We start from the raw sequence: 26405 nt of genomic DNA, 5'->3' as shown, positions 1-26405 counted from the left end.
TAATTAGTGTGCTTAAGATTCTGCTGTACAGTGTTCTGACATAAATGTTCTGCAGTTAATGAAAATGTCTACAGTGGTTTTTATTTTTATATCACCAATCCAATTTTTCTCATTTCATTTTGGCAGTTTTTAAATCTTTTAAAATAACTAGTATCAATACTGATAATTCCCCTGATGTCATTTAGACTCCATTCTGTTTGACCACCACCATACAGAAACTTCCATGAGGTAAAAAATCCAAAGCTTTGCTCATTGGCATTTGCCACATCTTACCACCTTGGCACCAGCCCTTCTCCAAGGGAAGGCTCTCCTATTTGACTAACTTGTGTGCGGCTGCCCCATTAATGCGACCCCCCCTCCCACAGGCACACATGTAGTCAGACAGTCCTTGAAGTACTCCCTCCCAAAATAAGTGTCCTGGATGTTATAAGACACGGGTTGCATAAACCCTGGACCTTGAGGGGAAAAGTGTTGGCTTTCACTAAAGCTTGGATGAGCTTGATGCAGGAGAGAAACATAAAGGTCAGGGTGGCTAGAGTGTGATGAATGAGGGGAGCACTGTGTACTCAGAAGCTAGAGAGGGCGGTGGGAACCATGTCATGAAGGGCCTTGTAGCCACTGTTGGAATTTGGATCTTATTCTAAGTGTGGTGGGAAGTTATTGAGGGCTAAAAATGGAGGAGCGACATGACCGATCTAAATTTCCAAAAGACCACTTTGATATCATGTGGGATGGATTAGGGAAGAGGAAACTTCAGTTAGATTCTTGCACAAGTCCAGGTGAGAGATGAGGTGGCTTGGACAAAGGTGTTAGGAGCAGATGTGAACACAACTCCATGAGGTTATGAAACGGTGTTAAGGTAGAGCTGAAGGTCTTGCTGATGGACTGGTTGTGGGAATGGAGAGGAAACCGAGGGTGAGTCCTAAGTTTTAGGCTTCAGCAGTGGGGTGGATGGTGGCACCATTTATGGAGATGGGAAAACGAGCAAGGGAGTGTGTGTTCAGGAGAGAGAGAGATGGGGATAAGAGAGAAGGGAAGGGGAACTCCTGGGTCTTTGTTGCTCATGGTAAGTCTGAGGTACTTGTTAGACATCCAACTGGACACAGCCCACGGCCCACCAGCAGTCCAGGGAGAACTGAGGGCCAGAAGACGAATGTTTGGCAGTGGAGGGCATATCGACAGTGCCTAAAGCCATGGGACAGAGGGCCTGCCAGAGAGGAGATGAGGGCAAAGGCCTGAGACATCCTCATGCTTCAGAGGCCTTGTAAAGGGAGGCCTTGTAAAGTGAATGTGTCCTAAGAAAAGCCTGGAAGACATGGACATGGTCTTCCTTTATTCAGTGACTATTTGTTATGTCCTATTGTAGAGGCTGGAGATATATCAACAAATAGAACAGACACAAATCCCTGCCCTCATGGAGCTTTTGTTCTTCTGAGGGGACAGAGTAAGGAAAATGTAGACACATCTCGTGAGAAGTGCTCTGACGAAGAAGAAAGCAAACAGTAGTAGAGTACACAGATGGGGGCAGCTTGGTGGTGGGATTTTAAAATACTGCCGTCATTTTCACCTTCATATACATTTAAATCATTACCTCTCCAATGAGTGAATTTGAAACACATTTCAGTTGAACAAATGGCTTTCTCCCCCATTGAAGAGGTTCCATTAGAGGGCCTGCACTAGGTACAGAAGGGATGCGGTAGTGCTTGCTGCCCCTGAAATCTCCCATAGTCTTTTGGAGTACTAGGCCTCCATAAGGAGGGACCACTCTTGTTTTCATGTCTGCCTTTGTGCTCCCCTGTACCAAGCCTGGACTGGAGACTTGAGTAGTTCAGAGGCAACTGTTTGGTGCAATTAGCTTTCCTTCTGCATTCGTTACCTGGGGATGGTGTTCACTGAGTAAAGCAATCAGTGCAAGGAAACAAAATTTAATTTTCCTAGCTCTACATCCATATGACTCTGAACAATAGCATGACTTCTTTTCCACAGAATTATCATTTCCCTTTTGCAAAGGACTATCTATCTTACTGTATTTAAATAAGAATGTATAAGATAATCATTCTGAAGCATCTTATTTTCAGAATCAGTAAGCAGTAGGCATTATCTGGAACAGATAATCCGAACAGGTTCAGATGTGTCTTCAGCCACAGGACTTAAATTTTAAGGCCACTTTTAGCTTAATCCGTATCGGTAATTTGGAGAATTTGAGGAGCCTTTGATTTTTATGATATGTAATACTGAAAATTATATTTTCTAATATATTTAAGAATTTTACTTTTCAACATGAGAGGAATTGAATTTTTAACCCACAAATTCTATTTTTTTCAATACTAATCTTCTCAAAAATATCTTTTCAGGAGCCAAATTTAGAAAATATGTGGGCCATTCTGCACATGTTACAAATGTCCGCTGGTCCCATGACTTTCAGTGGGTATTGAGCACAGGAGGGGCTGACCACTCAGTTTTCCAGTGGAGATTTATTCCAGAAGGTGTCAGCAACGGACTGCCGGAAACTGCACCCCAAGGTAAAAACCAGTTGTAATTTTTCAGCATTTCTTTTTTTGTCAGTAAAAAATTCAAAGAATGTTCTAACATATCTCCTGAAGACAAAAGGTTAAAGCAATTTTGAAAAATTCAGTCCTATAATAAAATTCAAAGTTAAAAAAAAACTTTTGAGACACATATGAGTCAATTGAATAACTTCAAAGGATTTTGTTTATACCAATTGCAAGTTGAAGGTCAAAGGTTTACATGAAGAATTAGCCTTTGAGAATAACAGGAACAAAGACATTTCAGACTCTTTAGGACAACTGTAACTGTGGTGGGTCTACATGGTGAGACAGCAGAGGGAACAGAGTAACCTTGGAAGTTGGCTCCAGAGCGAAGTTCAAAGAATGGTGTGTAATGGGACCAGTGTGTTCCAGTTCAGGGGATGTGTAGTCATTCTATTTACTGTGATGCCAGCAGAAATAAACAGGTAATAAAATTTAAAACCAGGTGAGGAAATGTTTTCATTAGGAGAGTTTCTGCAGGTTTTGACCGTGGCAGTTACCACCCACTTGGTGGACATGGCAAAAGGCTAAGAGGATATTTACTGAACTAAGGAGTTGGATTCCTTTTTCTCCAGACTTTTTCTGGTAGAACCTTTCCCTAACTTTTTCTTTTCTTTTTTCTCCAAAGCAAAATTTAAAACCCAAAGATTTGTTATCTCCTAAAAGTGTGGAAATGAGTTCAGTCTTGCTGCCCGGGTGGGGTAAGAGGAGTAGTTGCCCTTATCTGTTAATGCTCCTGAAAGGAGTGTGCTGAACTTAACCAAAAGATGGGGGGGGGGGGGGGAAGATGTTTTAAGAACCTACATCAAAGGAAAACTATGGCATAGTGATTTTTAAATTTACTTTGCTAGAAGAAAGGAAATATTTTAAATAAATGTATAAGCTCTGTTGGGTCTCCAAACTTCACTTGTTTCTCATGGGTTGTATTTCTGCAGAAGGTGGCGCTGATTCCTACAGTGAAGAATCTGATTCGGATTTATCTGATGTACCAGAGTTGGACTCTGATATTGAGCAAGAAACTCAAATCAATTATGATCGCCAGGTCAGTAAGCAGAGAGCTCATAACAGATGCTTTACAGCCCAGAACGTCAATCTCATTGGATTTGGACGTTGCACTAAAAATGTCTGGTACTTAGGCAGAAGAGAATCAAGACAAGAATAAGGAAAATCCTCTGCCTCTTGTCTTTAAGTGCAGGTTGAAAATAAGGCCTTTACCCTTTCACATTATTAAAATTTTTTTTTAAGTGGAAGGTAGTAGCCAGTTTTAAAACTGAACCCGTGATAGGGTTTCTGTCTCTTCAGCATCTACAACTTTAAAATATGTTTTTGCAGGGGACTTGGATGGCTTAGTCAGCTAAGCATCTACCCTTGACTCAGGTCATCATCTTAGGGTCCTGGGATCGAGCCCCAAGTCAAGCTCCCTGCTCAGCGGAGAGTCTGCTCCTCCCTCTGACCCTACACCCTCTCCTGCTTTCTCTCACTCTCTTTCTCTCTCTCTCTCTCAAATAAAATATTTTTTTAAGATTATTTATTTATTTATTTATTTATTTATTTATTTATTTATTTGACAGAGATCACAAGTAGGCAGAGAGGCAGGCAGAGAGAGAGGAGGAACCAGGCTCCGCACTAAGCAGAGAGCCTGATGTGGGGCTCGATTCCAGGACCCTGGGATCATGACCCGAGCTGAAGGCAGAGGCTTTAACCCACTGAGCCACCTAGGCGCCCCTCAAATAAAATATTAAAAAAAAATTTTTTTTTGCAGAAAAATATGCAAGTCAGCTACAGAATTTTTCATTTTCTTAACACATCATGAAAACATGTGTTTTCTTTACAGAATTGGTGGCCTCAGAGCCATGGTACTTTGCAAGTGAGCTGGTGTCCTGCTTTCTCTCTTAACTTACATAGACTATTATGACGACCAATTACAAAGACCATTGTCCTTTTAATTAAAGTAAGAGCCCAAATACAATACACATGATCTCTCCAGTTGGAAATCACCTCTAGTAGAAAAGTTGCACAATCACAATCAAATTGGGTTCGAATTTTTTGAAAATAGACATTTCATTTTAGTGCTAAACGGTGAGTGTTAAAGAGAGCCGTCCTTCGCGGGAATCTGGAGACTCATCTCTTTTTTATGGTTGATAACCATAGATGTTCTATTTTCTTCCTTGTCATTTCATGAAAGTCTGTGGAGCAGACTGTGTGCCTGAACATGGAGTGAGTAAGACTTCCGTTTCAGACACAGCAGCTGTCAGTGTTGCCCAGGGAAATTACCACAGAGGCCGGGGACCGCTGCCGTGTATCGTGTGTCTCTATGGGGCCAGATCCTGTGCTTTCCATACACCAAATCCAACCCACAATAACCCTGAGAGGTTAAGGACTTCCTCCACATCCACATCACCCATAGTATTAAGATAAGAATGCAGATCTGGGCTTCTCTCCAAAGTGCACATTCTATGTATTGCTTGGCACTGAACCTTTCCAGATGATGACTTTTTTTTCCACCCCGTAATCATCACTCACTGACTCCATGTTTAAAATATTAGAATAGCACAAAGGCAGTCCAACTGATGGTTTGGGTCGACTTCTTGATGAAATCAGCTTGACTGTAATGTATAATGCAGTAAAACTAAAGGTGAGGATTGAAAGGAAATTATTAATGTGGAAATAAGCACACATACTAAATGTTATACCCTGATATCAAGAGGAAATGGAATTTAAGCAAAATGAGCATAAAATTTATGAAAAAAAGAAAAACCATTTTCTTTAGTTGGGAGTTTTGTATTTAGTAAAAAGGTGCTAGTAGAAGAATGAAAAGGCTTGACTATACTGAAATCCATGCCTAGGATTTATATATTCTGCCTTGCATCTGATTTTCTAAAGCCTTTATCTATATTATTTGATTTGCATTATTTTTTTGTTGCTGAGTTACTCCTGAGCAGGAAGTTTTATTCTGTTCTACAGATGGGAATTTTAGGTCCACAGAGGTTATGAGGCATATTCAAATAAGCAGTAGAAATGCCAAGACCAGAATTCAGTTCTCTTGAGTAGTTGATGAGCTGAAAAAAGCACCATGGGCTCAGATGGATAATTATCTTCAGCTTTTACAAGCTTAGTTCATTGCAGCTGCAATAGACAAAGCAGTAATGAAGTATCTGCTGACTTCCTTTTGTTTTTAATTTTAAAGATTTTTGGTTAAATCCTAAACAGAGACTTTATTATATTCTTTTAGTTACATAGCTTTATCAAATGAAATTTTTCCTTTTTGAAGTTGAGCAATTATTAATAGATTTACTTTGTCTTGACTGTTTTAAATTGGTATCTTTCAATAGGAGGGCATGAATACATGATAGAGAAATATTACTTTTTATCTGCATTTAGATTAGATTGTAGGAAATGTTCTCTGAGTCAGCAGCACAATTTAGGTCCTAGGTTAGGCCAGGAGCTTTGCTCTAAATCTTAGAGTCTGATCTGTCAAGATGCATGAGATCGTGAAAGAAGATAATCCAAAGAGTGAACACCGAGATTCATGAGGTCTGCATTTTGCAAATTTCAGAATCATCAGGAGATTTCTTGCTTCAGAATAAATTATAGAAAATCATTTTATTGATTTTTATTGATAATTTATTGAATAATTTCCTTTCTTATTTACCAGGAAATTATGATATTTTCTGAATATAAATTATTTAAACTCAAGATGATCTTAAATCCCAATGATTCAAAAGGTATTTCAGGATAGTTTTGTTCATTAGAAAGTAAACTTCACTCTCATGCTTTATGTACTCTATTGGGTTTATCTTTTCAAAAAACCAACCAACTCTGAGTTTGTTCATCTTTTCTATTGTCTTATTCTCTATTTCATATATTTCTGCTCTAATCTTTATTATTTCCTTCCTTTTGCTAAACTGGGCTTAGTGTGTTCTTTTTCTTGTTCCTTGAGGGTTTATTGTTGGGTTGTTGATCTGAGAGTTTTCTTTTTTCTTAAAGTATATGTTGATAGCTGCAGACTTTCCTCTTAGAACTGCTTTTGTTGTATCCCGTTAAGTTTTGTTATGTTGTGTTTCCATTGTCTTTTGTCTCAAGACATTTTTTTCCTATTTGATTTCTTCTTTGATCCATTGGTTGTTCAGAACTGTGTGGTTTAATTTCCACAAGCTTGTGAATTTTCCAGCTTTCTTCCTGTGATGATTGATTTCTACTTCCATACCACAGTGGCCAAAAAATATACTTGATGTGATTCCTGTCTTCTTGAATTTACTGAGACTTGTTTTGTGGCCTAACATCTGATATGTCCCGAGAAGAACGCAGGTACTGCTGCTGATGGCTGGGATGTTCTGGATATGTCTGCTAGGTTGTTTGGTCTGCAGTGTTCTTCGGTTGCTAGTTCCCTGTTGATTCTTTGTCTGGATCATCATCTATCCATTGTTCAGAGTGACATCTTCCCCAACTATTACACTACTGATGTTCATTTCTCCTTTTAGTTCTGTTCATTTGTCATTTATATATTTAGGTGCTCTGATGTTGGGTATGTATTTAAAATGGTTATATCTTCTTGATGAATTGACCCCTTGATCATTTTATATAATGACCAACTTTTGTCTCTGGATGACCATTTTTTGCTTCTTATGTTCTCAAAAACTTAATTTTCTGCAGTTAAAGACCTCCTGACAATGCCAAGATATTAATATTTTTGAAACCTGGAGAGTCTCAACTAAATGTTTCTGCTATGCTTTAAGGTTTACAAAGAAGATCTACCTCAGCTAAAGCAACAAAGTAAAGAGAAAAACCATGCAGTGCCCTTCCTCAAAAGAGAAAAGGCTCCTGAGGACAGCTTGAAACTCCAGTTCATACACGGGTGGGTGCCTGTCACCAGCCTTGTCAGACCATTGGGTCCCCTCTTCTTGGTGCTGTCCCACTTCAGGCTGGTTCTTCTCTCTGGTGTTTACTTACCTGAAGTTGATATTGGAACCAGGATTCTCTGTCCGGTTGTCTCAGTTGATGTTCTGTGGCCATAACAATGTGTGTATCTAGATTTTTCGTGCTTCATTGACTTCTGTATGCATATGTTTCTGTGGCTCCTTGTTACCCCACACTGTTCTCTCCCCAATCCCTGTTCCTGTTACCCCCATATCTCCTGCTCTATTTAGCTGCCTCCACTTAGGACAATATTTTCTTCAAACAATTTTGCTTACATATGCCCACAATAATTTAGAATTTTAAAAATAATGTTCAACCTTCCACACTTTAAGTTGACATCTTAAATTTTTCAGTGTAAGATTAAATGATTGTGAAGAATATAATGTCTAGTGCTTTATAAATACATCATTCATTTAAGGGGATCAGTCATAGATATTTGATTCCTACCACCCCCAATTTAGAAAGTACCAGAGCTCATATTTCTATGCTACGTCTCCCATAGAATTTTATACTAATGTAGTATTTTTATGCTTGAAAGGCTTTTATTGATCACCCTATCATACTTTTTGCAAGTAAAGAAATGTATATAAGTGCAATTTAAATTTAATTCCTTGCAATCCTAAGTCTCTAACTTGTGTTATCTGGTATGGTATCCACTTAAAGCCACTGGGCACATGAAATATGGCTAGTCTGAATTCAGATGTGTTGTAGGCATAAACGCACACTGGATTTCGAAGACTTAGTGTGAGAAAAAGAATGTAATATATCTCATTAAAATGTTTTATATTGAGGGGTGCCTGGGTGGCTGAGTCAATTAAGTGTCAGACTCTTGATCTCAACTCCAGTCTTGATCTCAGCTGAGGTCATGAGTTCAAGCCCTATACTGAGCATAGAGCCTACTTAAATGTTTTATATTGATTACATAATAATATTTTAGATATAATGGGTTAAATGTTCTTAAAATAAATTTCATCTGTTTCTTTTTTTTTTAATGTAGAAAATTTTCACTTACTACATGGCTTGCATCATATTTCTACAGGACATTGCTGCTCTTAGTGTTCATTCTTTTTTGGATTGAATTTTTGTTACAACTCTTAGTAGTTGAAAGCTTGTCAGACCAACATAAACATAGCATAAATTCTAATAAGTACTTGCTAAATATAAACAATTTTATTGGAAAGCAATTTTATTAAGATTTTTTTCAGTGAGTTCAGATATATATATACACACACATATTATTGCTAGGATGTGATAGAGTTTAGTATTGATTCTAGTTCCACTTTTCTTTTTTGATTGTTATGAGACCTGAGAAAGCTTATATAAATAAGTAGATGAGAAAGGAAGCAATTTTATCATACCAATCTTACTCAGTTCTTTAAACTCCTCTTGCAAAACAGGTGTATTTTGTAATTTTGATACATCACATGAAAATATAGTGATCTATCACCTGACAATTCAGTTAAATCACTCATCAATTTTGTTAAAAGCAAAGAATTGGAAATCATTTGACTTGGAAAAGAGCTTTATATATAGTTATTGGAATTGTTCACTTTCAACATCTGCACTCGAGTTCATTTTGGTATTCTTGGAAGGTTCGATGCTCCAACCATAGTTCAATGTTACTATGGTTACACACCATAGTAAAAGTCTAGGTGGACAGAGGAATGGCCTTCTAATGTGAGAGGAAGGTGATAGAGAAAGGGGAGGTGGGAAGGGAAAAGCTGCACCTCCTCACAGCTGTGTTCTCAGACTGGTCACTTTTAAGAAAGAACACATACACAGTAGCTGAGGCTGTAGGAACAAATTCTGTTAAAATTACCAGGGCACATTTGCCCTTTAGAGAGTCCTCACATGTCCTCAGAGCTCCTCGTGGCCCTGTTGAAGATTACTGTCCCAAGCGACTCTGGAGATACCTGAGGTTCTGCTTGTGCATGTGCCTGTCAATGTGATAGCTTTGTCTTCTGATCTTTCCTGCTCTGTTGACTCACTGTCCATTCAGCTACTGTGCATTTCTTGGACCTGTGCTTCAGTTACAGAGGCTACGACTGTAGAAACAATCTGTTCTACACGCAGACTGGGGAAGTGGTCTATCACATTGCTGCAGTCGCTGTCGTGTACAACAGACAACAACACTCCCAGAGGCTGTACTTGGGGCATGATGATGACATTCTCAGCCTGACCATCCATCCAGTGAAGGACTACGTGGCCACCGGGCAGGTAGAGATTTCTCCTCTGAGATGGGGGCCTAGCCAAAGAGAGACGGGATTTAGTTTTGAACCTGGTTTACATACTGGTTTAAGAAATACTTGATAGAAACACACATGAGGCTTGAAGCTGAAGATCCAGTGAAAACTGGGTTGTGATGTTGTGATGGTGGGAATATCACTGGCTACATATAGCTCTGTAGGAAGCCTCTGAGGGATTTCATCTTGACACGATATGCACGAACAGGTTTAGCTAAAACTAAACCAAGTTCCATGAATGCAGTCTTAAGATAGTTTCCTCCTTACTGTATACCCAGTACTTATTGTATCCTCGGTAATCAATGTTTATTGAATGAACCATATTTTATTTTATTTTTAATATTTTATTTATTTGACAGAGAGAAATCACAACTAGGCAGAGAAGCAGGCAGATGAGAGAGAGGAGGAAGCAGGCTCCCTGCAGAGCAGAGAGCCCTATGCGGGGCTCGATCCCAGGACCCTGGGATCATGACCTGAGCCGAAGGCAGAGGCTTTAACACACTGAGCCACCCAGATGCCCCGAATGAACCATATTTTAATACTAACATGACTTCTAGTTATTTTTGCAAAACTTAAAGCCATGAATTTTGACTGATTCATCATTTTACATTTTAACCTTTCAAAAAAAACCAAAATTCCATCAGAACCATTTTGGGATGCCTAAACTTTGGATTGAACCTATCATTGAAAAGCCACTCAAAACAGAGGCCAGCATTCAGTCATTTTGTGCTTGGAAAGGGGAGAGATAAAGTCAACTTTATTAACCAAAAAATCCATTAAAATCAGATTTATTATTTTGTGGCAAAGCATTAATGTCAATAGTATTTTCAGTTTTGTATTCTTTTCTTCCAATGGAAAGAGTACCTTTTTGTTCAGTTTTATCATGGGCTTTTAACAGCTTTTAAGACTTAAACTGATCCGCAACATGTAAGTAGCAAATTCAAGGAAAAACATGTGGTATGAGGGTCAGGAATTAACATGAAACGAGTATTTCTGAGACCTGACATACAGTTGGTAGAGAAGTCTTTGCACAGAGTTCATAGCCTCATGTTCATGAGATGAGTGGTGAAAGTGAGGGCATAAAGGGAGTCATTCCCCAGAAATGTGCATTGGAGGAGAGAAAAGTCCATAGCTCACATATAATTCATAAAAGGATCACAGTCCTTCAAAAGCGAAGTGCCATTAACTGACATACTGGTTTGCTAGCAACTGTATATTAGACCATCTCTTTTGAATTAGCTGACATGATTAAGTTTCTTACAAGTAACTGATGACTACTTTGTACTTTTACATTTCACTCTCCTCCCTTTCCCCTTTTATTGTTCTTATAAACAGATGATGCTTGGTTCATGTGCATTTAATAACTTTGCTTTGAAAGAAGAGCAGAGATTGGTTCATTGTGTAAACCCCTGAGGAGATACCACATTTTATACTGTAATGGCTGAGAGACAAACCAGTGACAAATCAGTACACCAGTAACCACTCCAGGGGTAACGGGGCCTCCATACAACGGTGTAGGAGTTGGCTGGATTCTGCTTAGTTATGTGCATGCCTTTATGTCCCATTTTCCCTCTTATAGTCATTTCACCCAACAGTGTTCTTTTTTCCCTTACAATCAAGTGAGGAAAATGACTTTACTATTAAAATTTTTTCCGTTGTTGGGAATTAGTGGGAGAGAAGTTTGTATCCCCTGAAGGAGAATCCACCTTAAGAACAGGTAAGCCACGAAACTGTCTTTTCCCAGGGGAGAAACAGGGCCAGGCCTTCTCGGGATGAGTGAAATAATTGAGATGGGTGACAGAACTCTGAGGTCAGGACCGTAACAATATACAGGTGACTTCCTTGACCAAGAAGTGGAGTTGTATGTGGAGTTGAGAAGGCAGGAGAGAGAAATGTCAAACTAACCCGAAAAGCACAGTGGACATTTGATTGTACCTTCCCGGCAACTGTGGACCAGGTTAGGCCGGCCTGGCACCCAGTTTGATGCTTGGAACGAGCCTGTTAAACTCTTTGTGCCTCTGTTTTCTCATCTGGAAAATAACGGCGTCAGGTCAGATGATTTCTGAGAGAAGCTTCCTACTCTCCGGATGTGTGGTTTTGGATTTCTGAGCAGCACCTGACTCGAAGGCTCTCTAAGATTGACCCTTAGGAATCATTCTCGTTAAAACTTCCGAGTAGTTAATAACACTCATCCTGTTATTTAAGGTTGGAAGAGATGCTGCTATTCACGTGTGGGACACACAAACTCTAAAATGTCTGTCGCTACTGAAAGGACAACACCAGAGAGGAGTGTGTGCGCTCGATTTTTCAGGTAGGCACCCTTTTTTCCACAGAAGTCACTGATGGTTCTGTATTTACTTAGGCCCGGGTTTGGGGGGTTTTGTTTTTGTTTTTACAGTCTCCTATTTAGTCGAGTTCTGTTTGTAATAAGCTAAGCCCTTGGTACGTCAGCTATCCACACTCAGACCGGAAATCAGATATGTGAATACCTCACACAAAAAATGTGGTATTTAGATTACACGTCCTCTCCCAGTTTCCTCTCTCCTAAGTCATTACCCAGAGCTCACACTGTGCTCTGCATTTGTTCGAGCTATTTGAAATCCAGAGCAGCTGTTGCCGTAGAGAGTCTTAGCTGCGAATGTCTGGCAGTGCCTCAGAACATCATTTTCGTCTCTCCAAATAAGTGGGAGTGTGGCACTTGCAATTTAAAATATACAAAACTAGAGGGAGGGCTGCAAATTTTCTGCAAAGGGCCACTTTACAGCACTTGTGTTTTGGAAATAAATTTCAGGTTGAAAACAACAGAGCTGGGTTTTCCATCTCATTAATTTAAGACTTGAACACAGTACTATTAGAATACTAGCTGATGAATGTCATTTCCTTTATGGTGAGGCTGTTTCTTTAAGCTAGAATGGAGAATGAGGTCCTATCACTAGAGGTGTTTTTACCTGGAATTTTAAATTCCAGTTGTAGAAGCTAGATAAGTAGAAAAATTATAAACTTTCTACCAAAAATTGATTCTTTAATTTCTTTTTTTTTCTAAATTCCATTCAGATGTTGGATATGTGCAGTGTGCGTCATGTTAATCATTAAGTTCAGTGACCCCACAACCGCATTCTCTTTCCTCTGTCCCCCTCTCTCTGCTTCCCTCGCTCAAGCCTGAACTCCTTCTCATCGCTGCCCTGATAGTCATGCTGGACTCTGATTCCATTCCATTCCCACTTTTTCAGTCCTTCCTATGCAGTTCTGGAGTCTTCGGAAACACAGTTACATTGCTACCATGTGGACTCCTCTTGGTTGGCTGACTCAGGGCTGAACCTTTGGTTGGTCATTCGTGACCTTCTATGATGTGGCCTCAACTTTCCTTTGCGGTGTTGCCACCCACCCACTCACTCATGTTCTGTTAGGTCTCCCTAGCCGTAGAACCGAAATGCATGTTTCTCCTTCTTTTTGCCTGTGTCCCTTTGCTCATGCTGCTGCCACATGCCCATTCACGTCCTCCCATCTTGTAAGATCATGCTGCAAGTTTCTCATACAACCTTCCAGGGAGAAATAACCTTCCCCTTGTTCTGCATCCCCTGGCCCGTGGCTGTCATCGTCCTCGTGCTGCCGGTTGGGGTCCACGTGGTGCAGTAGCTGTTAGTGCTAGTGCCCTTCTCACATAGTAACCTGCTGGGCCAGCGGAGCCCGTCCCTCTCCTTCCCACCGTGCACGTTGTTGTGCTGCGGACACAGAAGCGACTGCAAAACTGTGAAGGAATGAATGAGGCTTTGCCTCATACACTTGTCTCACCTGTCACTGCTACTACTAGAACCTCACACTGTAAACCGTGTTTGGGTGAAAATGATCTCATTTATGTTTTAACCTCCAGTAACATGGGGCAGTGTGGGAGGATTGTTTGTGACTGCATACTCTCACATACTGTAAACAACTGTACAAATCTGAATTGTTCTATCATTATTAGAGGCTATTTGATACTTTCTGTGGTTTTGAACTAATAAAACTCCAGGCTAAAGAGTCCCCACTCCACACTGGCAGGCATGTGAGGTCAGGAAGGCACGAGTACCGAGGGAGAGAGAACAGTTTGACATGCCACCTGCCCGCTGTAACCCTGGACGACACACCCAGTGACAGTGAATACAAAGTCCCGAACTTCCCGAAGTTAGATGGGCCTACAGTTTTAAAATAGGAGTGTCATATCTCCTTGACAAAGCAGTAAAATCTGAAAGGAAATCATAATTTGCGTTCAAATATGGTTCTCTTCCAAGGTTGTGAATGAATTTCCTCTGCTTTTTTTCCATGGCTCTACTCCTCAGTAGCTCAGCTGCCCTTTTCCTAAAATTAACTCTGTGAACCAATACATATGTATGTACTTAATATAAAAATTATATTACTAAATATGCTTTAGAGAAGTAGTAAGAGACCCATTAGCAAAGATAAATAAAACATAAATGTGCATTAAATTATAGAGAATCAAATATATTCATATTTTTGACAGCATTAAAAATTGACTCCATAACTCCAGCAGATAATTTGGCACCATGTAATAAAAGCTATAACTCAAAATGACAAGTCTGCAGACTATGTGTATTTCATACATATTTCTATGTATTAAGTGAAAGAGAAAAATAGAATTCAAAATAGCATCTATTCACTGATTTCCACTGGAAATGTGTATATGTGTATTAATGTATAAGCAGAGTGGCAGGAAATTTAGAATAATGTAAATAGAATTTAATAATCATTAGAATATTTTTTCTGTAGAATTAATTTCTTGGTTTTTAAATTACGATACATCAAAAGATCTAATGCCTGTTACTTGCATACCTTTAGGGAAGGGATTAGAGGAATGTTGATCAAAGACATTGAATAGAGATGAGTTAGTAGCAGTAAGCTGGTCCCCAGTAACTTGTGTTTGATCCTTCTTTGAATGCGTAACCCTTACCTGAGACAAATTATGATGGCTAGTTGATCGTTGTGGTCTCCATGGCACCTCCTGAAGGTGTGAGCAGAGGTCTCTTTGCTTTAAGATATATTGATAGTACTTTGTGTGATAATGATAAAATTGATAAAAATGATAAAACAAAAAGCCCTCTATCACATTCTAGTCCAAGAACGGAGATCCAGAGAGTTTGTTGGTATGGCTGGGGTAAAAGACAGACCATGGCAGATCCTGAGCTAGAACCCAGGTCTCCTGACCTCAGTGCAGTACGAAGGCCACCAGGCCTGGGGTTTTGAGCTGACGAGAGCTATGCCAGGAACTCTCCACTGAGCCCTCTTGCCCACTCCTGCCTCTGGCCTCCATCAGGGCCAGTGCAAACTTTGAGTGTGAGAATCATCCCTGGAGCCCTCAGTGTCCCCCGTTTACCCAAAGGCAAGTGTCTCCAGCTGCCCCGCCTCGCCTTGCCAGTGTAAAGGTGGAATGGGCATGATGGTGCTCAGAGGCACCATATGAACAACCCCCAGTGAAAAGAGAACCCTGTCCTACAATAGACCCGAATCACACATTGATGTGAATGGGAACAGGAGCAACTATACCTTTCTTTTGGAAAGTGTTAGAAAAGTGAGTAGCCTAAGTCAACATGCCAAGAGAGATTACTTCAGGGCACCACCATTGGCCATTACCTAGCTGTGGCACCACTTGTGTACCTCAGGACCCATATCCATCCATTTGTTATAAGCCAGCTCACTTGCGGAGGTCCTGTAGAGACCTGATAGGACATTTGTCTCTTATTAGAAGAAAAAATTGTCATGGAAATACAGAGCAGACAGCAAATAGACATGAAAATGAGACAAATAAGCAGTCATACGTGGGGGTTTAGATTAATCTGTTCTTGCCACTGTTGCTAAGCAAACAAAAAGACATTTTTAATGGAAAAACAAGTCTTACAACATAACACATAACTCTGTAAACAAGAAGGAATGAATTTACATGATCTCACTTAATTCAGAGACTCTTTGCTTTGTGAGTGTATTACCACTGACTAGGGAAAACGGAGCCATCTTTGATTTTGTGCTTACAGGACAGAAGGTGCCTCCACATGAATAGAAAACCAGATTAGAAACAAAGTTTCAGCCACATAATTTTTTTTTTAGTTTAATATCCTACTCATATTTTTAAAAATCTTCACTGAATAATACTGATTTCCACAAGGGCACCTCCAAGACCAACTGGATTTCACTATGTTCAATTCTAAAAATCTATGCATTTTTTATGAGCCCTGAATGCAGGGACCAACTTGTAATTGTTGAAGTAGAGATTTTCTCTTTCCACTATGCCCTTTACTGTTGACATTAAGTGCCTTAGAATTATTTCTGGACCATGTCACCAAATATCCATAATTAATACATACTGTGACTGGAGAGATTTAAAAAGGACATTACCTTGACTTTAAAAATACGGCTGAAAAAAAACAAACAAACAAAAAAAAAAACCTCCAACTGGTCAAGGAACAATGGATTTTCAAAGTGAAAGCCAAGTCTCCTTGGGGGACAGTGGAAGAGGGCAAAAACCAGGAAAAGATAAAAAGGTGGCCAATTATATTTCCGAACCACGTGGTATGCAGAAATAGCTTACACCTGCAGAATGTAAGAAAAGGTCACTATCCTAAAGAAGAGGCACGTCTGGAGGTTGTTGAGGCACCTCTGGATTTGACTGTTCCTTCATTTCTCCTCATAGTCACGAATTGAGATCGAAAGGAATATAACCATGAAAAGCTGATAGGGCCTTGCAGAAATACTAATAAAAGCCTCCCCAAATTAATTTACCCCAAGACCTTCTTCCAAAGGCACAAAACTTGAACCGTCATTTTCAATGTGTGGATGCTTGCCTTCTAAGGATATATTAATATAGATACACAGGTTATGAAAGGAAACATAAAATGTAGGCTTAATAAATGGGGAAAAAAGAGGCACTGAATATTAGTGCCAAGTTTTTGAAAGAAAGGATAATTAAAACAAATAAAATTTGTATAGCTAGATAACATAGCATATTGTCTTTCCCTTCATACTACCCGCACACACATTCCTTTTTTTTTTTTGAAGATTTATTTATTTTAGAGGGAGAGTGTGCAAGTGGGGGAGGGCAGAGGGAGAGGAGAGAAGCAGACTCCTCGCTGAATGAGGAGCCCGCTGCTGGGCTCGATCCTAGAATCCTCGAGATCACGACCTGAGCCCAAACCAAGAGTTGGAGACTTCACCAACTAAGCCATCCAGGCGTCCCCATACGCACCCCCTATCATCGTCTCCCTCTTCCTCCTCAGTGTCACCAATATCCTCAGCGTTCACTGGAAACTAGCTTAGTGGGAGGATCACGAAGGAAATGGGATATGATTATTCTAAGCCCTAACAGAGCTTATAAGATAAAAAAGGAGAGAAGAATCTCCGAAAAATAAAATCACCAAAATACAGAGGCATAGCACTACAGAAGCAGAACCAGGCCGTCCCAAGAGATATGGAAAGAGTCATGTTGGTAATGAATAGGAAGCCATGATCAGTTCCCTCTCCCAGTCGTTTAGAAAGAGACCTCACGCAATTTAAAGCCTGGTAATGGTTAAGTAGAAGGACTATCCTTCATCTTGATTCAGAAGACACATTTGTGTATCGTAATCTCTTGATAATTTAGCACTTTTGGAAAGCATGAATGTCTCATCTGGTACTGAGCCTAATAGCTTGAAAGGGTTCATGTAACTTTCAAACTCTTGCCTCATACTTAGTCCAGGATTGAGGAGGATTTGTTTGTTAAGCCAGGCTCTTCCCTTCTCTGACTCTGCTACTGCCTCTGGAGATGGAAGCTTGGTGGCTTGGGGGACCGTCTGGCACAAGGAAGGGCACTCACAGGTGGGGCACTGGTTAGCAGATGGGGAGGGTTGCCAGATTTAGCCAATGGAAATACAGAAGGCCAAATAATTTTTTAGTATAAGTATGTTCCATACAATGCACATGTAAATACATAATTTAAATAATGCATGGGACCTACATATACTAAGAAATTATTCATGACTTATCTGAAATTCCAGTTTAACTAGGCCTCCTTTATTTTACCCGGCCACTCTAATGGGACATCTACCCCAGACCTGCCTTTGAAAATACCAGTTAAGACCCTCGGTGGACTGGGGAAAAAGAGCATATTAGATACTTGTGTTTCGGGGCGCCTGGGTGGCTCAGCGGGTTAAAGCCTCTGCCTTCGGCTCAGGTCATGATCCCAGGGTCCTGGGATCGAGCCCCGCATCGGGCTCTCTGCTTGGCTGGGAGCCTGCTTACTCCTCTCTCTCTCTCTCTGCCTGCCTCTCTGCCTACTTGTAATCTCTGTCTGTCAAAAAAAAAAAATAAATCTTAGATACTTGTGTTTCTTTGCCCCCATATTGTGGGTCCTCTGTCATCCCAGAAGACACCTGCTAAACTGATAGTGAATCTAGTCACCCATCTCCCATCTCCCAGTCAGCACGGAGCTAAGGTGGCATTGATGAGCCCAGACACTCCTCCTGTGAGTCTGGCTTGTGAGGAGGAAGCAAGGGGAAGACTTGCTAACTCTATGCCCTCTTTGGTCTTGAAGGGAAAAAGCATATAAACTATTTTTGAATTTCAGTTTAATTACCTAGACAATATATTTTAAGTTTTTTTTTTTAAAAACAACCCAAGTGTCTATGTTATAGTCATCATTGATGATATTATAAATAATATTTAATACTAGAGAAAATGTTCATCGTATAACAAATGAAAAAAGATTAGATAATAGTATATTCATTATCATCCTAGTTTTGTTTTTTAAAAGCATGTGGAGAAACTGACAGGATATATGCCAAAGGTAGGCCTAAAAATTGGGATGAGTTTTCAATTTCCTCTATCTATATTTTCTAAATGTCCTATAATAATCATAGTACATTTGAAACAGGGAATCTAAGAGATTAAGATTTTTTAATTATAATATCTTTTGAAAGAATTTTTGAAATTAAATTTAGTTTCTATAATGCTTATGTTGGAGGTTTAAATAGAATCTGGTTTTTTAAAGCTGAAAATAGACTGAGTCATAAAGCCAAATGACTCTTTGAGAAAATGTCATGAGCTTTGTTTGTCATAAAATAGACAAGGTTTTGTGATGTACCTGAGAGGCCTCCCCCAGCTCTGTGTCTCAGACTGGAGTGTTAGATCAGTGATTTAATTCATCAACCAGTTATGATGGGTTAGGAAGCTCAACTGTTACTAGTTAGGCATTCCATTCCGTGAGGTCTGGCTAGTATTTCATACTTCTAACATATTGTAGCCTAAATAATACTCTTAAGACCCATTTCATATTTGTCTTTACAGTATATGAAATGTTTTGGCTTTTCATTGAAGAAATGAGTCATTTGCCATTTGTGTTGTTTTCATACAGCTGATGGAAAATGTCTGGTGTCGGTTGGTTTAGACGATTTTCACAGTATTGTGTTTTGGGACTGGAAAAAGGGAGAAAAGATAGCCACCACAAGGTAAGGCGGTGCCGAGGTCATGCGGCATCCTGCTGATTCACTCGTTTTCAGTAAAGGTCAATAGTTTCCATTTTCTGGTCAGATTTCATCTTCAAACTCAGAGGGAATTCACATGGAAAGCTTAACACTGAAGTGAAAACATGCCACAATATTTCATGGTGACAGACCTGACTTAGAGCAGTTAATGCTTGTTTCAGGGAACTGGAAAATTCTGAAACCCTTTCCAGAAAGTTACTCATCACTTTGCTTTTAGTAATATCCACATTGTCTTTATCAAAGCTTTCTCCAGCAGTAGAAAAGCAGCTACTCTCAGACTTGGGCCTCACTCCTTGTTTTTTTGACCATCTTGCCTCTGGTAGAGGAGTGTCAATGTCACTCGAGGCAGAAGTACCATTTGTCATGAGGCTGTGTCATGCTGGAAAGGAGGCCCCATCGTGTGCATCTGCCTCTCGCTTTCAAAGCAGGCAAATTGTTTCCCTAATCTCCTCATCTTATAAATAGACTTTCCAACACCGACTGCTGTTTATAGACCACCTGTCCTCCCTGACCCCACCCTCCCTCCCTGCTGAATCAGCCCGAGGTCTGAACACTGCTTTCTACTCCTACTTACGTTGGGCTTAGCTGTTTGCCCGGCCATGGTCAGAGGTCAACATAGTTGGCAGCCCAGGCCCAGTGATACAATTCGCTGCTCAAGACGGGTTATCAGCTTACCTCTCCACCAGCTCTTCTCCACATGAACCAACATCGTTTCTGTCTCGCCGTATAAAGTCATTTTTAAGTTAATGGCTTTGAACCCCACTATTCACTTTGTAAATTAACATTTCCCTTCACAGTATTACATAGGAAGATAGGGTTTTGTGGGTTTGTTTTTTTTTTTTGGCAATTTGATTAAGTAGATGAAGATCTGTCAGTTGCTGGGGACTCAGAGCAGGAGCAGATGGAGCCCTGAGGACTCCAGCTGACCATCTTAGGAGAAAGACAGAAGATTTTCTGATAAGTGCTATTGAGATGAAATTCTTGGCAGCAAATAACAACTCATAAATCTGCCTGCCCAAGTGGGCTTTCTTGGTCTCTCTTTCTAGTATACCACACTGTTTTATCATTCCCTACTAGTACTCAGATTCAGCTCCTCATTAGAACTCTGCTTTCCCTTTAGACTAATACACTGAATTTTAGTTTAATATTTCTGAGAACATACCAATGGAAATGCAGATTATTTTAGGCAAGCCCATGTCTGCATTTCTAAAGCAACAGAAAAGCAATTTCCTGCGAGAAAACCCTCTGCAACCTTCTGTGGCGCAGCTGTTGTATGCCAGGAACATTCATAAAATTGGAAGAAATAAATATTAAAATTTTAAGGGTATATATTTTATATGCTGGGTAGTATTACTTCTGTTTAATTAACACAAAGTGACTTAACACCATTATATTAGTAGCACACTTTATTTTTGGAATTGCTCCCAAGCCTTATGTTACAGTCCCCAAACAGGACACCTGCAAAATTGCCCTCCAAGAATATTTTTGCAATTGTAACATTAACCAGTGCTCTTTCCAAGAAGGAATGTCACAGATTGCTAAAGTTCTTTGAAGACAACTAGGTTTTAAAATAATAAATAGGTAAATACTAAAATACCTGTTTACATAATATTTATATAAATTTATGTAATAATATAAATACAAATATACAAATAAATAAAAACTCTGTTGCCTTCAGTTACATGCTTAGGCAGATAGAAACCTTAAAAACTGGGGCATTAGGAGTGCCTGGCTGGCTCAGTCAGGAGACCATGCGACTCTGGATCTGGGGGTTGTGAATTTGAGCCCCACGCTGGGTGTGGAGATTACTTTAAACAACAACAACAACAACAGGCACACACACACACACACACACACACACACACACACACACACATACACACATCAAAACTGGGCCATGGGGGCACCTGGGTGTCTCAGTGTCTCTAAGCCTCTGCCTTAGGCTCAGGTCATGATCCCAGGGTCCTGGGATCGAGCCCCACGTCGGGCTCTCTGCTCAGCAGGGAGCCTGCTTCCTCCTCTCTCTCTGCCTGCCTCTCTGCCTAGTTGTGATTTCTCTCTGTCGAATAAAAAAAGAAAAACAAACAAAAAAAAACCTGGGCCATGAAAGAAGTGACAAAAACAGGTGACACTTTACTGAAGTCACTTTTACTTTACTGAAGACACTTTACTTGAAGCCAGTAAGGCTTCAAGGAGCCTTCATAGCTCCTGAGAGGGCTTGATTCACTCAGTGACACCCCTCACTTCGTACTTGTGTGTCTCAGTCATGCCAGTGGTGGGCGCGAGCCCGGCTTAGCCACAAACCTGCTTCTGGCGGCCTCCCCCCACCCCCACCCCCGGGATGTGAGAGCTGCCCCTGGAGGGACCGGCAAGGCAGGAGCCATGGCGGGTCACCAGCTGACACCAGGGCTAAGGGGCGCCGCCTGCGCTTGTGAAAATGCTGCATGGAAGCTCCTTTGTTCTCAGCTCAGAGAAACTAGAGAAATCCAGGATTGGCACGTGGAGCTCTTACTACAAGATTGTTCTGAGACTTAATCCCAATCTCTGAACAGTTCTTTCATCTCTTTGCTAATTTTCATGAAAGATTTCAATCACCTCCGTTACAAATGAATTTTCTCAGTCTTTTTTTTTTTCCTTTTGAAGGTTGTTCAGATTTTAGTGTTATAGACAAGTAACCCATTTAATAACCAAAGCCAATCTCTTATGGACAGGAGTTAAATCGCCTAATATCAGTGTCAGTCAGAGAAGAATAAGGAGATAATCAGGTGCCTCTATGTCTCTTTATTTGCATTTCAAATCAAATACACCAGTAGCAGGACTGTGGGGGACAGTGACTAATTATTCTTGACAGGCTTCATCTCAGAAGCATGAATAGGAGGCAAAAGGTACAGTAGTCAAGGTGCCTAACAAGAATACTTACACTGTCAGTGTGACATAATTGCGCTTCTGGAAAGCTCAGGGACAAAACATGGGCCCGGGAAGAGCAGGTCCACAGACCTGCAGAGTGTGTGTTTCCATGTGAGCCCTGTTGCTCGATTTATTATAGGTCCCCACCCGGCCATGCATTTAGGGAATGGGATAAAGTCTCCTGCAGACCAAATTGGCACCTTTCTTTTCTCACTTTCCTTTTTAAAAAAGAGTATCTCTTTTTTAAAATCACATGTATTACTCTTTTCTCTGTTTTCAAAATAATGCATGATCAATATAGAAAAGTTAGCACAAAAAAGCGCCAACAGGAGAATGAAAATCATCCATTATTCTACTACCCACGACAGAGCCAACATTTTAGCGTATGTTCTTTGGTGTATATTGTTCTAGTATGCTTATCCATTTTATTCATATGTGAGATATTTCACATATGGCTCTGTAACTGGCTTCTTTTTGTCATTCGCCAGTATGCCCTCTCACTTTACTCTTACTATTACCTGGCTTGTTCTTTGTTATTATTCTGTATTGTAGGCTCTTTTATTTATTTTTTTATAAGCATATGTTGTCCTTTTTAATTTTTTTTCAAATATTTATTTGGTTTCTAGTTAGTTACTATATAGTGTAGTATTGGTTTCAGGAATAGAATTCAGTGGTTCACCGCTTATGTACAACACCCAGAGCTTATCACAAGTGCCCTCCTTAATACCTATCACTCATTTATCCCATCCCCCAACCCCTTCCCTCTGTCAACCTGCAGTTTGTTCCCTATAGTTGAGTCTCTTATGGTGTGTTTCTCTCTCTCTCTCTCTCTCTCTCTTCTTCCCCTTCCATGTGTTCATCTGTTTTGTTTCTTAAATTCCACATTTGAGTGAAATCATATGGTATTTGTCTTTCTCTGGGTTATTTCACTTAGAATAATATACTCTAGTTCCATCCACATTGTTGCAAGTGGCAAAGTTCATTCTTTTTAATGGCTGAGTAATATTCCACCATGTATGTATGTATGTATGTATGTATGTATACACACATACACACACACACACACCACTATCCAATCAAGAGTCAATGGGCATTTGAGCTCTTTCCGTAGTTTGGCTGTTGTTGGTCATGCTGCTATAAACATTGGGGGTGCACATGTTCCTTTGACACTGTATTTTTGTAGCCTTGGGGTAAATACCTAGTAGCGCAGTTGCTGGATTGTAAGGTAGTTCTATTTTTAGCTTTTCAAGGACTCTCCATACTGTTTCCCTGAGTGGCCACACCAGTTTGCATTCCCACCAACAGTGTAAGAGGGTTCCCCTTTCTCCACAGCCTCACGAACACCTGTTGTTTCCTGTGATGTTCATTTTAGGTATCATGACAGGTGTGAGTGGTATCTCTTCATGGTTTTCATTTGTATTTCCCTGATGCTGAGTGGTATTGAGTGTCTTTTCATGTGTCTGCTAGCCATGTAGATGTCTTTCAAAAAATAACTATTCATATTTTCTATCTATTTCCTAAGTGAATTGTTTGGTTTTTGGATGTTGAATTTGAGAGTTTCTTCACAGATTTTGGATACTAAACTTTTATCACATATGTCACTTGCAAACATCTTCTTCCCTTCCGTAGGTGGCCTTTTAGTTTTTGTGATTGTTTCCTTCACTGTGCAGAAGCTTTTTATCTTGATGAAGTCCCTATAGCTCTTTTTTGCTTTTGTTTCCCTTGCCTCAGGAGATCGTACCTAGTAAGAAGCTGCTACGGCCAAGGTCCCAGAGGTTGCTGTCTGTGTTTTCCTCTAGGATCTTGATCGTTTCCTGTTTCACATTTAGGTCTTTCATCCATTTTGAATTTATTTTTGTGTATGGTGTAAGAAAGTGGTCCAGGTTCATTGTTCTGCATGTTGCTGTCCAGTTTCCCCAATATGTCATGTTGGAGAGACTGTCTTTTTTCCATTGGATATTCTTTGCTGCTTTATTGATGATTAGTTGAACATAGGGTGCCTGGGTGGCTCAGTCAGTTAAGCATCTGACTTTTGATTTTGGCTCAGGTTGTGATCTCAGGGTCATGAGTTCAAATGCCGTCTCAGACTCCACACCAAGTGTGAAGGCTGCTTGAGATTCTCTCTCTCCCAACCCCTCTGCCCCTCCCCCATGTTCGCACATGCTCTCTCTCTTAAAAAAAAAAAAGATGACCATATAGTTGTGGGTCCATTTTTGGGTTCTCTATTCTGTCCTATTAATCTGTGGTTGTTTTTGTGCCAGTAGCATATTGTCTTGATCACTACAGCTTTGCAATATAGCTTGAGGTCTGAATTGTGATGCCTCCAGCTTTCCTTTTCTTTATCAGGCTTGCTTTGGCTACTTGGGGTCTTTTGTAGTTCCATACAAATTTTAGGATTGTTTGTTCTAGCTCTGCAAAAAAAAAAAAAAAAAAAAAAAAAAGCCAGTGGTATTTTGATAGGAACTGCATTAAATGTGTAGTTGCTTTGGGTACTATAGCCATATTGTAATAGTATTTGTTCTTCCAATCCATTAGCATGGAATATTTTTCCATTTTTTGTGTGTCTTCCTCAATTTTTTTCATCAGTATTCATTCATTTCCAGAGTACAGATCATTTACTTCTTAGGTTAGGTGTATTCGTAGGTATCTTATGGTTTTTGGTGTATTTTAAGCTATTTCAAATCTTTTTTGAAGATGGGGTATAATTCAGTCATTCCTTCACTCTTCCAAGTTGTGGGCTACCTCTACAAAAAAAGAGAGCGCAAATCACAGACAGGCTTGGGCCTCTAAGCAAATGAAGGGTTCTGAATAGAACATTTGGGAACCAACTTACCTTTGTGCAGCTGCCCTGGACTTCTGAAAGAGGGACATTCCTTCCCTCTTCCGCTGCACTTGCTGATAGAATTTACAGTGCGGCCCTATGGGGTGAATTACTTATGACTCTGGCAGGAGGAATCATCCTTTATTAGGGCAGAAGGACAGTTTTCCGCATTCTTACTTTCTGGTTAGGACCTGTAACTCTTTCCATTTTATTTTTCTTACTGACATAGTTGTAGGCAACTACCTTACAGATTTAACAAGTGTTTAAGGGAAAGATTGCAGAAGTATCCACGAATGTCCTTCATGTAGATGTTGACATAAATTAAACATTAACCTGCCATCATTCATCAAGAAATTAGATGAAAACTAAAAAATGCTCTCAAAAAATTTTTTTTCCAACTATCTAAATATTTTGGCATTGGATAAACACAAAACAGTCCTCCTTTCTGTGTAGGAAATGTAATTTGTTATACCTGCTCTCAATTTTCATGTCAGTTTTCTCTAGCGTCTTCTCTCTAAAGTTTTTATTAATGATTTAGGATCCATGGGGATTTTCCTCCAAGAAATCTTTGGACACTTAATGTCTTTTAGGGCTTTCTGGTCTATTTCTCATCTTGGTGTTAAGCACATTTTCTCTCCTTTCATATCTATACTTTTATCTCTCTGTCCTAATTGTTCCTGATAACCTCCAGTGATGTATCTTGGCCCTAATGTCCATGTGTCACTTTGGACTTTCCAAGAAGTGAAGAAAGAAATTTCAAACATCAGTTTTTCTCCTTTCCCTGCCTGTCACTGTAGGGCCCATATAATGGGCATGGAGATGCTCTGTCATGTTCTTTCAGTTTATTATGGAAAATTTCAAAGTTACACGGAAGTGGAGGAAATAGCATAGTGGACTCCCTTTCACCCAGCTGCATCATTCTACAGATGGCACAAATCTTTCCCCCCTCATTGTTTTCTTTTACTCAATTTTTTGCTAGAATATTTTAATATTCTAGCAAATTTAATATTCTAGCAATATTTGCTAGAATATTTTAAAGAAAATTTAAGACATTGTGTCATTTGACCTATATATCCTTCATTAAACAATTATAACTTAAAAAATATATTTTTATTTTATTATTTAAGTGAAGTATAGTGTATCTACAATGTTATCTGAGTTTCAGGTGTATAACATAGTGATTTGACATTTATATACATTTTGAAATGCTTAACATGATAGGTGTCCTTATCTATCACCATCCAAAGTTGTTAAAATATTGACTATATTCCCTCCTATACTTTTCATCCATAACTGATTTATTTCATAACTATTGGGTTGTAATCCCCTTCAGCTATTTTGGCCATTCTCTAAGCCCCATCCCCTGTGCAACCACCAATTTGTTCTCTGTATTTATGAGTCTGTTTCGATTTTGTTTCATTTGCTCGTTTGTTTTTTAGATTCCACATGTCAGTGAAATCTCATG

At 39.8% G+C, this 26405-nt stretch overlaps 1 protein-coding gene across 5 annotated transcripts in view; it reads left to right on the top strand.

Moving 5' to 3' along the window:
• EML6 (EMAP like 6) overlaps positions 1–26405 on the top strand; it is a 291851-nt gene that overhangs the window by 182600 nt on the left and 82846 nt on the right. For all 5 annotated transcript variants that reach the window (XM_045979779.1, XM_045979778.1, XM_045979777.1 and 2 more), the window contains exons 11-16: positions 2355–2522; positions 3485–3591; positions 7286–7404; positions 9497–9683; positions 11915–12020; positions 19083–19176. In XM_045979779.1, the coding sequence (XP_045835735.1) occupies positions 2355–2522; positions 3485–3591; positions 7286–7404; positions 9497–9683; positions 11915–12020; positions 19083–19176 (781 nt within the window). The remainder of the gene's footprint in view (positions 1–2354; positions 2523–3484; positions 3592–7285; positions 7405–9496; positions 9684–11914; positions 12021–19082; positions 19177–26405) is intronic.

The sequence above is a fragment of the Meles meles genome, chromosome 15 (genome assembly GCF_922984935.1).
Source record: "Meles meles chromosome 15, mMelMel3.1 paternal haplotype, whole genome shotgun sequence".
NCBI lineage: Eukaryota > Metazoa > Chordata > Mammalia > Carnivora > Mustelidae > Meles > Meles meles.
This window is presented reverse-complemented; position numbering and strand designations above follow the sequence as displayed.